Raw genomic sequence first — 17,380 nt, forward strand, 5'->3', positions numbered from 1 at the left:
AAAGGTTTCTCTATATATTCCTATGTTAAAACTTTGATCGGCCATTTTGGCCCCACCCTACCCCAGGGGGTCATGATTTGAACAAATTTGAATCTACACTACCTGAAGATGATTCCACATGAGTTTCATCTTTCCTGATCCAGTAGTTCTTGAGAAGAAGATTTTTAAAGATTTTTCCTATATATTCCTATGTAAAACTTTGATCGGCCATTTTGGCCCCACCCTACCCCAGGGGGTCATGATTTGAACAAATTTGAATCTACACTACCTGAAGATGATTCCACATGAGTTTCATCTTTCCTGATCCAGTAGTTCTTGAGAAGAAGATTTTTAAAGATTTTTCCTATATATTCCTATGTAAAACTTTGATCGGCCATTTTGGCCCCACCCTACCCCCGGGGGTCATGATTTGAACAAATTTGAATCTACACTACCTGAGGATGATTCCACATGAGTTTCATCTTTCCTGGTCCAGTGGTTCTTGAGAAGAAGATTTTTTAAAAATGCCATTAATTTTTCTCTAATTCATAATTATCTCCCCTTGGAAAAGGGCGTGGCCCTTCATTTGAACAAACTTGAATCCCCTTTACCCAAGGATACTTTGAAGCAAGTTTGGTTGAAATTGGCCCAGTGGTTCTTGAGAAGAAGATGAAAATGTGGAAAGTTTACAACGACAACGACGCCAACGGACAAATTTTGATCAGAAAAGCTCACTTGAGCCTTTGGCTCAGGTGAGCTAAAAACAGGTATAAGGAATCTTTATGACTGAAAAATTACCTTAATTTCGTAATATGGATAGACATGCACTAGAAAATGTCCTGCTCAAGCACAGGAGCAGATGTGGGTTATGCAGTATAAAATCTGAAATTTCGATATAGCAGGAAGTGGATAAAATAATTTATTCACTGTACTTTTTTTAATCAAAATGTATTGGAAACAAGATGTGTTTGTGAAACACTATGCGCCTGGCTGCAACAAAGTTCAAAAAATCTATTTTTAGCATATTGGTCACAGTCAAGGTCACAAGGTCATTGACCATGGTGTTATTTGAAAGAACTTAATCGGTGGAGTATGCATCCCAAATATGAAGTCCCTGTCTCCTATGGTTCAAAAGTTATGGCAACAAGATGTGTTTGTGAAACACTATGCGCCCGGCGGCAACAAAGTTCAAAAAATCTATTTTTAGCATATTGGTCACAGTCAAGGTCACAAGGTCATTGACCATGGTGTCATTTGAAAGCACTTAATCGGTGGAGTATGCATCCCAAATATGAAGTCCCTGTCTCCTATGGTTCAAAAGTTATGACAAAAAGTGTAAAAAGCTATTTTTAGCATATAGGTCACAGTCAAGGTCACAAGATCATTGACCTTGTCGTCATTTGAAAAGACTTTATTAGTGGAGTATGCATATCAAATATGAAGTCCCTATCTCCTATGGTTAAAAAGTTATGAAGACAGTGGAAAAAGCCATTTTTAACATATAGGTCACAGACAAGGTCACAAGGTCATCGAACATGGTGTCATTTGAAAGGACTTTATTAGTGAAGTATGCATACCAAATATGAAGTCTCTATCTCTTATTGTTCAAAAGTTAATGCAAAAAGTGTAAAAAGCTATTTTTAGCATATAGGTCAGTCAAGGTCACAAGATCATTGACCTTGTCGTCCTTTGAAAGGACTTTATTAGTGGAGTATGCATACCAAATATGAAGTCCCTATCTCCTATTGTTAATAATAAAGTGCCGCGCCACAGCATGATACGCCCGTCAAAAAAAATACAATTTTCTTGAACAGTTTAGGTGCAAGAAAATCACATCAACCTTGATTCTAAGATTTTCATGATTTTTCCATTCCTTAAAATATTTATCCATCCCCTGTGATGTAGGCATCAATTATTATAATATATTTACATCCACTGAATATTTTCTTCTTTATTTCTTAAGAAAACCCATTGCGTTCATCCCTGCATAAACTACATTAGGCATATAACCTGTACAGATTTCTTGATCGATGGCCGTTCCATCAATGAAACTTACAAAGACGTTTGCATCATTAACACAATAATTAATATTTTTAATCCTACTTAAAATGATAATTTAAACAGATATAAATATAAACAATAAAATGTCTTTCTTTGTTTGTTGTTACTGGAATGAACGGTCGCAGCTATTGCAGAAAAAATTTACATAACCCGCGTACGCGGGTTATGTATTTTTTGTGCAACAGCGGCTTCCGTTCATTCCAGTAACAACAAACAAAGAAAGCATTTTATTGTTTAAAAATATTACATCACTGATGGATTTCTGTACTGGTTGTGTTAGACTTTGTCAAATGCCCATCATCAAATTAGTCTTAACAAACTTAATCTATACCAAATTAATTTTGAAAAGAAAAGGCTGGCCATCAAATGACATGTTATAAACTGACCAGCAGTTCTTCTGTCTAATCCCCAAAGTGCTGCTTAATCAGAGCGACTGAGACAGCTAGCCTTCCTACATTGAACTCATTAATTAATCTTTAACTGGATGCTTGTCTACTCATTACTACCAAGAGATGAATGGGTCTGCACTATCTACTATAATTTTTTTTTTAAAACATATAAGATACTCAAGGATTTTTTTTTGGTTGAAATTTAATGTCCGACAGGTTTTTAATATGTAATTCATATGGACATGCTGATTTCACCCCATAAAATAAAGTTAGTTTTTAAATTAGTAATATTACATAATATCAGATAAGTCTATTATGCAATATCAAATTAGTTTTAATTACTTTTCATCAAATTTATTTTAAAACTTAAGCTAGTCAACAAGAGCTATTTTTAATCAAACAGGCTTACCCATTTGCCCAATACTCAAGGGATCTAGATAACACCAATGGCTCCTCACACTCAAAACCCATTAATTTCTCTCTAATTTGACATGCAATTTTCGGTTATCAAAATTCTTCTTGACCAGTGCTTGATAATTACACTCATGGGAGAGGTAGGATTTCTCTGACATACATTATATTTGTTATAGATTGCTGTCAAGTATATGCTTTAAAAAAATAAGTATTTTCTTAATTTAACACTTTTTTTAATAAGAACAGTGCAATACTCTTACATTATTTGGGATGTGTAAATGAATTGTAAAAAGACACCTTTTTTTTTTTAAAAATTCACTTAAATTAAAGGTCACAGTGACCTTAAAATAGGTCGCGACACACCTTCTACCTAAGATGCATAAACTGGCCAAGTTTGATGATTGTAGGTCATATGGTTTTCTAGTTATGGGCCGGAAAGGATTTTTCCTTATTTGGCTATAACTTCTTAATTAAAGGTCAAAGCGACCTACTTTTTGCGCACGACACACCTTCTACCCAAGATGCATCAGATGACAAAGTTTGATAATCCTAGGCCTAGCAGTATTAAAGTTATGAGCCGGAAACGAAAAAGCTAACAGACAGACGGACGGACACGAAGCCTATAACATAATACGTCCCGTCTTAAGACGGGCATATAAAAAGTTATGACAAACAGTGGAAAAAGCTATTTTTAGGATATAGATCACAGTCAAGGTCACAAGGTCAGTGACCTTGATGTCATTTGAAAGGACTTTACTAGTGAAGTATGCATGCCAAATATGAAGTCTCTATCTCTTACGGTTTAAAAGTTTTGGCGAAGGTTAAAGTTGACAACAGACAGACAGACAAACAGATAAACAGACAGGACAAAAACAATATGCGCCCCGAAAAAATTCGGGCGCATAATAAAAAGTGTAAAAAGCTATTTTTAGCATATAGGTCACAGTCAAGGTCACATGATCATTGACCTTGTCGTCGTTTGAAAGGACTTTATTAGTGGAGTATGCATACCAAATATGAAGTCCCTATCTCTTATTGTTCAAAAGTTATGGCGAAGGTTAAAGTTGACAACAGACAGAAAGACAAACAGATAAACAGACAAACAGACAGGACAAAAACAATATTCGCCCGGGATCTATTGATCCGGGCGCATAAAAAATGCATCATTACTTTCCAGCTACCATAAAGCCATATGTATTGTATGCACTGTTTTGGTCAGAATATTGTTCAAAAGAAAGTGATGCATATATTACAAAGAAACTAAATCCAACCCCCTTTTTCTGGACACTTTTCTTAGCCTTTAGGACTAATTTCATAAATATCACATTGTTAGTTTATCATGTTTATTGTGTATTCTGTCATTCTTAATGACTGTCACTTATGACATAGATCATTGTAAAGTAAAAGGTATAGTTTCCATACAAATTTCTAAAATATGGAATCCTTGTGAGAAATTAAAACTCATGCTTTCTGAATTTTTCAAAAGTCATAGAGTAAGATCATACAATCGTTTCCTTATATGACTTCCTAAATAATTGTGATGTCATGAACTTGTGCATTTTCCACTATTTTCTTAAAACAAGGGTGCGCAATTACCATTGCTTGACACCTGGGGCTACTCATTTCAGAGGTTGGGAGAGATGATGCTGCATTTGCCTATTGGGCTAATAAACAAAATTAAACACTTTTTCATTGTACAAGTGTCAATATTATGTGGATCGAGCTTGTGTATTTTTAAACTTTGTTGGCAAATCAAGTTTAAATATATGGAGAAATAAATCGAGAAATGTGTGCACTTCTGTATGCCAATAAAATTTACACTTCTTTCTAAAGGCGGTACTGTAGCTCTCTGGTCCTCCATTTCAATTGTTTCAGACCAGCGAGCTAAAACCTGCAGCTAGCTCCTGCTCTAACCCCTGGGTTCACGATTTGAACAAACTTGAATCAATGCTATGTAATGTTTCATCTTTTCTTGAGAAGAAGATTTTTAAAAGATGCCATTAAATTTTCACTAATTTTTAATTATTTCCCTGAGGGTGTGGCACTTTATTCAAATAAACTTGAATCACCTTTACCCATGGATACTTTGTGGCAAGTTTGGTTGACACTAGCCTTGTAGTTCTTGAGAAAAAGTCAAAAATGTGAAAAATTTACGGATGAGACAAGGCAGACGGACACCTGACACCCTTTCATCAGAAATGCTCACTTGAGCCTTCTGCTTAGGTGAGTTTAAAATGCACTGGTAGGTGCCACAGGGGTTATCTCCACTTCGCTTTCTGCTAAAATATGGAAGTTTAGACTCTGAGGTTGAACTTACCATCTCCAGATTCAGAATTTTCTTTTTCTTCATCTGTTCTTTCAGTGTCTTCATTTGGAAGTAGGTCTGTCAATTACATGCAATTTAGTTAAAAATAACAGATAATGAAAAGGTCTATGGGCTTTGATGGTCACACGGGCATCTGGAGAAAAAAGGTCAGAAAACATAAACAAATTTCATTTTTCCAGTATTTTTGACAACAATATTGGTCACGTTCACAAGCAAAAAGAATAGGATCCAAAAAAAGAGTAATGTATCAATTTATTTGCACAAAATAGTAATTACAGATATTAAGACGATTTGTCATTTTAATCAAAGTGGGGGACCTGGTACATTGAAATATCTCTCTTGTTTTCCCAGGCACATTACTTTTTCTTTGTTTAACTATTTTGTTAAGACATTTCTCTACTTCTAAGTATATTGCAAGACTGTGTACTATATGTTATTACCATGAAAAGTTGTGAATCAGTTCTACTAAAACAAGAGGCCCACGGGCCTTATAGGTCACCTGAGTATCATGTAACAACTTTCCAGCGATTGTATTTGGTTTGTGTTTTAATCCAAAAGCCATGAAATTCACAAATTTTGAAAGTGGCACCATTGCTTATCAAAGGGCAGATTTCAAAGCATTAATTTATTTTTAGTCAAAGTACCCCCCTGGTACCCCTGACCCAGCGGCCCTGAAATTATCTATTTTGAAAGAGGCCCCTTTCTTCATTAGGCCAAAGTTTTTAATTTTTTTTCGTTTACGATTTTTTGACACAAAAATATGCATTGGGTGGTCAAAAAATAAAAATTACTTGGAACCTTGACATATTTTTTTCTCGAGTAGCATTGAAATGTATTTCAATAAAAATAACAAACACACAAGATTTTTCAACTTTTAAAATTATTTTTTCTTATCATTCAGTTTTAAGTCAAGAAAAATGAATCGCACGTCAAATGACTCAAGAACAGAAATGGGAGTATCAGGCTCTGTTACTGTTGATGGTTTTCATTCTTCCGACTTACAAATCTGAGTCTCCATAATAGACACATATATTGCACTGGGACAAATACGGGTAAATTTAAGCAAATTGGCTATTCTCTGGTCAGCCTTTCCACTTAGGAAAATTTTTTGGAAACTCCGAAAGTGATTGCTTTCACAACAAACCTTTACCTTAAGATATGTGTGTCCAGGGACCAACCTAGACCCACCCGATTAAGGAGACTTCACTTCTCCCTCAAAGAAATTGAAGGAGAAGTTTTGAAATTTAAGGAGACTTCTTGGTGCGTATATGTGGCACACTTTAATCGTTATAAAACTATTTCATTGTTTAAAACTTACATTACATTTCAAAAAATTTTCCGTATAAACATTGTATTTAAAATGATTAAAAAAGATTAAAAGAATCTTAAAAGATATTTCCCCCAATTACAAGGTATATAAATAACTAGGAAAAATAATAAAACAGCATTGACATTAAATAGAATTTACTACTACTATTAAACTGTAAAAGTTTCTTATTGTCAGATTAATTGTTTATCAAACATTTTTTTTCATTTCTTATATAGTAGTACAATCTTAAACTTCTAAAAATTCTCTTCTCATTAGATTTCCAGGCTTTTGGCAATCCAGGCATAGTCATAATTTTGTTAATTTCTCTTCAAACTTGTTTTCAATATAAAATTCTGTTTCTAATAAAAGTTTTGATGCACACCTGCATGCCGATTGAACAGCTACTTATGTTTATCGAATCTGTCTTCTGATGTGTAACTTCTTAGAAAGCTAATAACTTCACAATTTATCAGTAAAAATATGTCTGTATTCACAGCATGAATTAATTATTTGACAATAATAAAGATCTAAAATTTGGCATCACATCGATAGCTGTCCAGCTGTTTTGGTTTTGTGTCTTGTTTTGTATAACTTGTAACGATGGACTTTTTCATACCCGGAAGTGTAAAATCTAGAGGAGTTCCGACGGAGTATTCGATGCATTGGTCATTGGCAATGTGGTTTGACAATCTGTTTGTAGAGTTCATTGAATGTTTGTGAGAGTTTGGGTTAATGATTAAGATGTGTTGTAAATTTTGGTTTGGTCAAGAAAATTTCGAGCCAGACACATTTTTATTTTCGTAAATAGGGAAAAATAGGGTCGGCGGAATCATAAACCAAGAGAAAAAAAAACTTTGGCCTTAAGGGCCAGCATTTTTTTATGTTTAGGTTTAGTTATGAACATGAGAATGAAAAAGTCCCGAAGGAGAAGGAAATAAAAAAAAAATTTATAAATCAATTGTTAACATTTGTACATTCTTTTTTTATGCTATCCTAATGGGCTCCTTACCACTGGACACATAATGCTTACAAATAGGAAAGTAGAATATTTAATTGCTTATTTCATCATCCGCCAGTTAGGGCCAGTTAAATAAATTTTGTGATGTTAATCAAAATATATTTTAAAAAATCAATTCTTTAAAAGTCTTTCAATAAATCTTCATTTTTTTAATATGTGTAGACATTGTTCTAAAATTTACTTGATGCCTAAAATTATAATTCCTATCATAAAACAGACAGGGAGTATTGGGGAGTAGAGTGAACATTTTTTCAATTAAGTGTGAAATAATTTTTCTGGCTGATACAAATGATACTATATGCCTGTATATATTTGTATATTCTTGCCTTTTAATAATTAATTTTTTTTTTTATTTCTTCAGGTTATTGTTTATTTCTTCCTCAAATGGACTTAACTTCTCCCATAGTTTTATTCATTACATCTGATGCATAAGCTACCCTTTTCTGAAGAATGATACTGTAAGCTACAACAGAGACCTAAACATGTCGCTGGCAATATGCAATAGCTACCAGGGGCAGTTTAAAACCTGGGGGAGGAAAATAATTTACAGACAGATACTTTTGAAACAAATACAAAATTATCTCACCAGCATGTCATTGCGCAACAAAGTAATCAGCATTTTATTTGTCCTTTGAACTGGCGAAACATTTTGAATGGCACTCTTATCGATGAATTTTACACTAAACCAAGCTATCTTCTTAGATCTAGCTTTATTTACCCACCGTTTCATCGTAAAACCGGAAGTGCGAGTTCATAAATTTGAAATCTCGATCCCGACTCAAATTTGACATCAGAAGAAATTTTTTAATTTTTTTTTCTGAAAATTCAAAACCTTGAGCGGAGGGTTTGTAAAAATGAAAATAAAATAAATCCTGGCCTTAAATATGTAATTCAGTGATTTTTCTACATCCAATTTGGGTCCGAATATCGGCCCTTTCCCCTCTCAAAAATAACCGATTTTTTCCCAATTTCTGACGACTTATCAAAGTCACTTAGACTCTTAAAATAACAGTTAGGAACATCAGATTACTTAAGCGTTTACAAGACCTAGAAAAACACATGGGTCTCCTTGTGAAACTTGTGTGTTTATAAATTTGGGGAAACATAGCTTTATTTGTAAATCCAAGTACTAATAGTTCTACAAGAAGCATACCTGATACCACGAAAATCAAAACCTAATTTGCAGAGAAAAATTGCAGCATTATTTTAGCTAGGGTAATTAGAAAGCTTTACTAATTAATTGAAAAATACATGATGTAATAAATCAGATTATTCTATCTTAGACCATGGCTATTACAAGAAGGATTTTCTATCATGTCTACCAATATTGTCAGAGCAAAAAAAAAAGGAAATACATGTATACTGATATAGGTTGGTCACAATAACAACTTTAAAAGATTTTAAAAAAGGTTAAAAATATAGAAACTGTGTTTAATTTACTGTTTTGTAGTAAATATATTGATAAATTGGCTTACTTATGACAATATGTAGAAAAATCACTGTAATTAGATCATTAGCACATTAACCAGGAGCAAAGGATAAGATGTTCAAAGAACTCATGCATTTCACTATATAATCATTGGAGCCCCACCCTAAAACAAGAACCCCTAACCCTGGGGCCATAAAATTCACAATTTTGGTAGAGGCACTCTTGCTCATCATAACCACATACTTAATTAGTTTATTTAATACCCAGGAGCAGAGAAGAAGATTTTCAAAGAATTAATGCATTTTCACTACCAACTTATTTAGCCCCGCCCTAGCACTAGAACCCCTGACCCCAGGGCCATGAATTTCAGAATTTTGGTAGAGGACCCATTGCTGATTACAATCATGCAAACAGTTTGACTGTTTGATATAACCGGGGTACAAGACTTAAGTTGGAAATAAAACAAGAGGCCCAGGGGCCACATCGCTCACCTGAGCAATTGGCTAGGAAAAAGCACATATCAGATCAGAACTGAAAGTTTACTGGGGGGGGGGGGGGGGGCTTGAATTTAAACACCCCCAGAGGGTCATGATTTGAGCAAACTAGAATCTACACTACCCGAGGATGATTCCCTATAAATGTAACTAAGCATAGCTTTGAATTACTTGAAAAGAAGATTTTAAAAGGTTTTCTTATATAATCCTATGTAAAACTTTTATTGGCCATTTGGCCCAACCCTACCCCCAGGGGTCATGATTTGAACAAACTTGAATCTACACTACCTGGGAATGATTCCACATGAGATTCATCTTTCCTGGCCCAGTGGTTCTTGAGAAGAAGATTTTAAAAAATTTTTCCAATATATTCCTATGTAAAACTTTGATCGGCCATTTTGGCCCCATCCTACCCCCTGGGGTCATGATTTGAATAAACTTGAATCTACACTACCTGAGGATGATTCCACATGTGTTTCATCTTTCCTGGCCCAGTGGTTCTTGAGAAGAAGATTTTTTTAAAATGCCATTTATTTTTCTCTAATTTATAGTTATCTCCCCTTGGAAAAGGGCGTGGCCCTTCATTTGAAGAAACCTGAATCCCCTTCACCTAAGGATACTTTATGGCAAGTTTGGTTGAAATTGGCCCAGTGGTTCTGGAGAAGAAGATGAAAATGTGAAAAGTTTACAACAACAGCAACAACAACGCCAACGACAACAACGACGACAGACAACTGACAAATTTCGATCAGAAAAGCTCACTTGAGCCTTCGGCTCAGGTGAGCTAAAATGAGCAGTAGGGACTGTCAATGCAGATCCCTGGTCTTCTAGATAACAAAGTTCAACTGTACTTTCAAAAACAGGTTAGCTGGCACAAAAACTTACTTTCCTGAGACAAAGTTCCACTTGCTCTAGGCAATGGGGAAGCATAATTCTAACCCCCCCCCCTCCTCAATTGGGCAAAATTTATAATTTTGGTAGAGGGTAGCTGCTCATAACTATTTTGCAAACATATCCAACAGTAAACACTTCAAAAGTTGTAATGTGTTTTCAATATATGACCAAGGGATCTGAACCATAGGCTTTGAGGCCAAGAATTTCTAAATTTTGGTTGAGGGCTTGGTGTTCATTACAATGATGTGAACGGTTTGTCTACTGGATATCATCTAGTAAAGAAGACAATATTAAAATATGTCAGATATCTGAGGCCTGAACACTCTTCCATGACACAGGCCTTTAGATCGCTTTCATCTGGCTGACAAAAAGTAAAGGCATGGAACATCTCAGATGGGATACCAAATTACATAAGTGAAATACTAATAATCGAAACGATTTAATATTACATGTATACTTTCTTTTCAGATACATTAACATATAAACAGTCTACATTACTGCCAAAGTTCATTCTGAAATTCCGCATACTTCCCAAGATATGCTGCAATAAATTCCAAAGTTGACCCATTTTTTTCCTTCAAAATTAGGAAACAATACTCCAATCATAAATTCTTGGGAAGTTAAATATTACTGAACAAGAGGTTTTGTCTGATCTTAAATTTGATGGTCCCCCCCCCCTTTGCAGGCCCCATGGAGACAAGGTCCTTGAAATTCACAATATACATTCTCCTTTACTAGCACATGACAAGGTTCCTATACACCAAAACTGGCTGAAATTTGTTAAACATTCCAAAGTATATGACTGATGGACAACAAACAAAACAAATAGCAATAGGTCTTCCAAGTAACCGCAAGGACCTTAATAAAGTGAACTAAAACATGACTTTATTATGTGTTTTTCTTTGAGGAAAACAATTACCTTCAAACTGGATTTCTGACAACTTCTTTCCAGAACACTTCCCCACCAAATTTCTCTCCTGTATGATCATTAATTTTGCAATCTCAATCCGTTCAATGGAACTAGATGTGCATCTATAGTAAGCCTCATGTACCTTTTCTGTATGCCCTAGATGATTGCACAGCCACCTTAATTCCTCATCTTTCAACCCAATAACCTGTTGAACAACACTGATGTAATATCTATACCAGTATATAAAGTCAAGTATAATGTTATTTCATTTGTAGAGGTTCCAGACATAAACTTTATGTAATTACTGCTTGTGTTCTTACATCAACCTTAATCAGCTGCATGAAAATTGTAATAATACATGTTAGCACAGATTTAAAACACACTTAAAAGATCTGATGTACAAAATCATATGCATCTACAAAAGGTTGACGAAACTTGTACCTGGGCAAGAGTTGCTGTATATTTACGCATGTTTGTAGCAAGTATTCGTTCAGGGTATTGCAAGTCTACCTCACTTTTCACTTCCTCCAGACAGTCTCCAGCTCGTAAAACACCTAGTGCTACAACAGAAAAGAATATGACATTAGACTTTTTATGTAAGGTTTACAATCATATTTGCATATTGTATCTAGTCAAAATGCAATACAGTACAACATGGTAACAGCAAACATGCTTTTCATAAATTCACACTTTAAATACAATAATTTCATTTTTATTCCAAGTAGTTTTAAAATGCACATTCAGATCTTGTTATCTGGATGGGGTCAAGAAAAAACTTCCAGATATTCAGAGATTCAAAGTTAAAATATACAAACAAGAGGCCCAAGGGCCTTGAATTGCTCTTCTGATAAATTGTACAATCTATCACTTCTATTTGAAGCCTCTAACCCTAAGTATCCTAAGACCCAAGTTGCATCAACTGACAAAGTTTGATAATTCTTAGCCAATTAGGACTGAAGATATTTTTAATAATAAAGCTATAAAAAAAATTTTAAGTATGTCACAGTGACATACTTTAAGATTGAAGTTTTCGGAGGACTCAAGATGCATTAATAGACAAAGATTGAAGATTCTACGCCAATAAGTATTTGAGATATTTAAAAGTAGGTCACTGTGACCCACTATTTTGTCTACATTCTTTGAAAACCCAAGATAAATCAACTGACAAAGTTTGATGATTCTAAGCCAATAAGTACCTTAGATATTCAAAAGTAGGTCACCATGACCTACTTTTTGGTCGACATTCTCCGAAAACCAAAGATGCCCCAAGTGAAAAAGTTTAACAATTCTAGGTCAACCAGAACTTGAGATATAAAAATATAGCCATAAAATGTCAAAAGTAGGTCAAGGTGATGTAATTTTTGGTTTGCGATCCTTGAAAACTCAAGATACATCAACTGAAAAAGTTTAATGATTCTAAGCCGATATGTATCTGATATACTTAAATATACCCATAAAATGTCAAAAGTAAGTCATCATGACCTACTTTTTTGTCTATATCCTTGGAAAACCCCAAATGCATCTACTGACAATGTTTGATTATTCTAAGCCAATAAGTACTCAAGATACTTAAATATAGCCATATAATGTCAAAAGTAGGTCACTACGACCTAATTATTTGTAGACGATTTTCAAAAACCCAAAATACATCAACAGACAAAGTTTGATGATTATAAGTCAATAAGTACCCGAGATATTCAAAAGTAGGTCACCATGACCTACTTTTTTGTCGACATTCTCTAAAAACCCAAGATGCATCAACGAACAAAGTTTGATGATTCTAAACCAGTTTGTACCATAGATACTTAAATAAAGCCATTAAATATTAAAAATTAGGTCACCGTGACCTACTTTCTGGACATCATTCTCAAAAAACCCAAGATGCATCAACTGATAAAGTTTGATGATTTTAAGCCAATAAGTGCAGTAGATATTTAAATAAAGCCATAAAATGTCAAAAGTTGGTCACAGTGACTTACTTTTTGGTCATCACTCTCTGAAAACTTAAGATGCATTAACTCACAAAGTTTGATGATTCTAAGCCAATAAATACCTAAGATACTTAAATAAAGCCATAAAATGTCAAAAGTAGGTCGCAGTGACCTACTTTTTGGACATCATTCTCCGAAAAACCCATGATACATCAACTTACAAAGCTTGATGATTCTAAGCCAATAAGTACGGTAGATACAGTACAAGCCGTTTATTATCACACCAGTTTTATATCATACTCCATTTTTTATCATAGATATTTAAAACGCAAAACCATTTCTTTATAATTCAATGTTAATTTCTTACGTCATTATCATAGGTAAAAGTGTGTACTTCGGTTACTATAATAGAAAATTTGCGTCCGTAATATTTTTTTTCACACCTTTTTAACTCTTGTGACAATCAACAAAACAAAAGATAACAGCTGTCGACACCTGTGGCCCATGCCACTGTTGCTTATCTATACACAATGGCTTGACTGAGGGGATTAGTCACACTCCAGCGCTCTTACCTGAGCGATGACTTGAAGTTTTGTTTATTTCACAAAGTACATTGCACAGCAACAGGAAACCATTCACAATCTTATTTTCTTTAATTTGTTTACGTTGAATTGTACATTCATTTAATAATAAAAGTGTTTTACCAAAATGTGTTGAATCTTAATTTAGTGTCAATTAACCCAAGCTTTCTTACGCTTGTTGCCTGTTCAATGTTCATAATTAATCACATTTATAGACTGTCCTGTAAGAATTAATTAAGAAATGATGTGAAATTAAATTTTTAACCAGCCTGTCCAAGCGGCTTTGATTTACATGCTCATCAGTGTATCGATTACTTCCAATTATACGGCACCATTAAGTGTAAATTAGCGCTTGGGTGCAAAGAGAAAATAATTGGGCTTGTGTTTGAGATGATTTTTCCCTTACACTTAACTTGAATATGTTCACTTACAGGTTGAAAAAAAAAGGAAAAAGAATTAAAGAAACAATTTTAATGCATGCACTGTTATGTTGTAACATTTTGATACCGTAAATATGTAACTGGTTAGCAAGTTGCGTCATGCTGAATTTTCATCTTTATATCTAAATGTCCTTTCGTTTCGTTTTTATATACTGTTAATATGCATTTTCTCTTTTTGTGTTTTATTTAATATGCAACGTAAAAAAAACCCAACGAATTATTGATAGATTGAATTGATCATATAGACAAAAAACGAAAGTACATCAAAACTAGATATCATTGAGATGGTGGCCATCTCAAAGGGCCCCGCGTTCAACAATGAACATGAAAATGTAAGGTAGTTTAAAAGTGTTTATTTTGAAGAGGAACATTTGTGTTATACAGTAAAAGTAATTTAGTACTTCACGGATGCTGCAAATTTACTAATATTTATCAAAGTTATCTTGTATCCCGATTTAAGCCAGATAAAATTAATCTTTAGATTCTCATCCTAATTTTCTAAAAAATTGGGGCGGGTGGGCAGATTTTATTTTCTATTTTTTATTTTTGAAAATATCAAAAAAATTAGAAACAATTTTTCCTTATGTTAATGCCTATATGAATAGATTTGTATGACTTCTCATAGGCCTTTCTCCCAAATACTTTTTGGTTTCGCCAACAAATCCTTCTGTTAAAAAAATTTGTAAAATATCACAGATTTCTACCTTTCTCAAAAATTCGATTATCCTTGGGATTCTATGTTTGACATTTTAGTAGGTAATATTTGCAAACTCTATAAAATATTTTACTGAAAAGCCTAGGCTTGAACAGTTTTGATACAACTGTATTTAATATTTTCTAAACACTGTTATTCTCTAAATTCTGCCAACGATGTTATATATATATTTCTTTTATACAAACTCACATAAAGTAGAGATCGTTAAAACTTGACATGCAGGTGCATTTCCCTCATCAATTTTTACCTAGTAGTTTAAAGTCTCTTTAAAACTTGCTTATCAAGATGTGTTTATGCTATTTTTTCTTCTCTGCCTCTTCTATACTGACGCATTATCTTTCCCTTTCATATCTAAACTGCTTTTATTGCCGATTTTTCTCCATTCTTCACATGGCTCTTTTGCTATAAATAGCGACACGCGACTTTTGATATAAACAGGAGATAACTCTAAAACTTTGATCCAAAATCTTACTGAATAAAAAGACATTAAAATATACTTTTAACACCCAAAAATCAAAATAAAAAACACTGGGGCGGGACACTTTGAGAGGGGCAGGCGGGGATGAGAATCTAAAGATTAATTTTATCTGGCCTTATATAAATTTTATACTGGAATTAAAGGCAAAGAATTATGCACCAAACAAAGATTTTAAACAGAAAGGGTAATTCTGACCATGACCTAGAAACTTGGACCAAGGTCACTGCACATCCATTGACCAGTGGATCTCTATGAGTGAAGTAATAGCCAGATTGGGCCAAGGAGAGAGAAAATATACCCCGGACTAGGATTTTTCATATAATTCTTCTATGACCTTGACCTTTGACCTAGAAACCTGGTTCAAGGTCACTGCATGCCGGTTACCTAAAGACACTCTCTGGGTGAAGTATGAGGCAGTTTGGGCCAAGGAGAGAGAAGATATGCTCCAGACAAGGATTTTTCATATAATTCAGTTATGACCTTGACCTTTAACCTAAAAACCTGGTTCAAGCTCACTGCACACCAGTTACCGAAAGGCACTCTGTGGGTGACATATGAGCCAGATTGGGCCAAGGAGAGAGAAGATATGCTCCCGACAAGGATTTTTCATATAATTCTGCTATGACCTTGACCTTTGACCTAGAAACCTGGTTCAAGGTCACTGCACACCGGTTACCAAAAGGCACTCTGTGGGTGAAGTATGAGCCAGACGGGCCAAGGAGAGAGAAGATATGCTTCAGAAAAGGATTTTTCATATAATTCTGCTATGACCTTGACCTTTAACCTAAAAACCTGGTTCAAGCTCACTGCACACCGGTTACCCAAAGGCACTCTGTGGGTGACATATGAGCCAGATTGGGCCAAAGAGAGAGAAGATATGCTCCCGACAAGGATTTTTCATATAATTCTGCTATGACCTTGACCTTTGACCTAGAAACCTGGTTCAAGGTCACTGCACACCAGTTACCCAAAGACACTCTGTGGGTTAAGTATGAGCCAGATTGGGCCAAAGAGAGAGAAGATATGCTCCGGACAAGGATTTTTTCATATAATTCAGTTATGACCTTGACCTTTGACCTAGAAACCTGCTTCAAGGTCATTGCACACCGGTTACCTAAAGGCCCTCTGTGGGTGAAGTATGAGCCAAATTGGACCAAGGAGTGAGAAGATATGCCCCGGACAAGAGATCTCGGACGGCCGGCCGGACAGACTGATCACTATAGGGCGCCCGCCAAGCGGGGCCCTAATGAAAGTAAACAAGATGAATGCCAAGGCATCTAGAAGATTGAGTTCGGAGATTATTAAGCTCTAGGAAAGTGAATTTATTTATATAAAATGCTAAAACATTAAGTAAAAATGTTAAATGATATGATAGTTAACTTGTATTTCAAATGAATCTAAAAATATGAAATTAAATAACATAACACTTAGTTAATATTATGTAAAAACGGCAGGCCTGTTATTTATTAAAACATGTTCATGTCTGACCTCAGAGATGAATTTCAGCTGTCTATGTTTACTATCATAGTCGGTTATTATAAAGTTTTGGCCTGACAAATAAGCTATGATAATAAACGCCCTGTACTGTGCTTAAATAAAGCCATAAAATGTCAAAAGTAAATCACTGTGACCTACTTTTTGGTTGTTACTCTCCGAAAACAACCAAAAAGTAGGTCACAGTGACCAACTCTTTTGGTTGTTACTCTTTGAAAATCCAAGATGCATCAACTCACAAAGTTTGATGACTCTAAGCCAATAAATACCTAAGATACATTTTTCAAAGTCCCAAGATGCATCGGCTGACCAAGTTTGATGATCCTAAGTCTGAACGTAATCAAAATATGCCTTTTAAACAATTCGAAAACAAATGCCTGCAAAATTCAAAAAGTAGGTCACAGTGACCTACTTTTTCATAAATATGTATTAAGGTACCAAGATGCATCAACTTACAAGATTTGATGATTCTAAACCTCTCAGTGTCTGAAATAATTGGATTAAATGTTTTAAAAAGA

General features: G+C 34.5%; 1 protein-coding gene across 1 annotated transcript in view; it reads right to left on the reverse strand.

The window, feature by feature from the left end:
- LOC134274668 (uncharacterized) overlaps nucleotides 1–17,380 on the reverse strand; it is a 55,907-nt gene that overhangs the window by 16,862 nt on the left and 21,665 nt on the right. The window contains exons 18-20 of the mRNA XM_062756929.1: nucleotides 11,665–11,783; nucleotides 11,233–11,428; nucleotides 5,161–5,226 (exon numbers count right to left, since the gene is read on the reverse strand). Of these exons, the coding sequence (XP_062612913.1) occupies nucleotides 5,161–5,226; nucleotides 11,233–11,428; nucleotides 11,665–11,783 (381 nt within the window). The remainder of the gene's footprint in view (nucleotides 1–5,160; nucleotides 5,227–11,232; nucleotides 11,429–11,664; nucleotides 11,784–17,380) is intronic.

This window comes from Saccostrea cucullata, unplaced genomic scaffold (genome assembly GCF_032062105.1).
Source record: "Saccostrea cucullata isolate Sc308-1 unplaced genomic scaffold, CSIRO_AGI_Scuc_v1 ctg6659, whole genome shotgun sequence".
Lineage (NCBI taxonomy): Eukaryota > Metazoa > Mollusca > Bivalvia > Ostreida > Ostreidae > Saccostrea > Saccostrea cuccullata.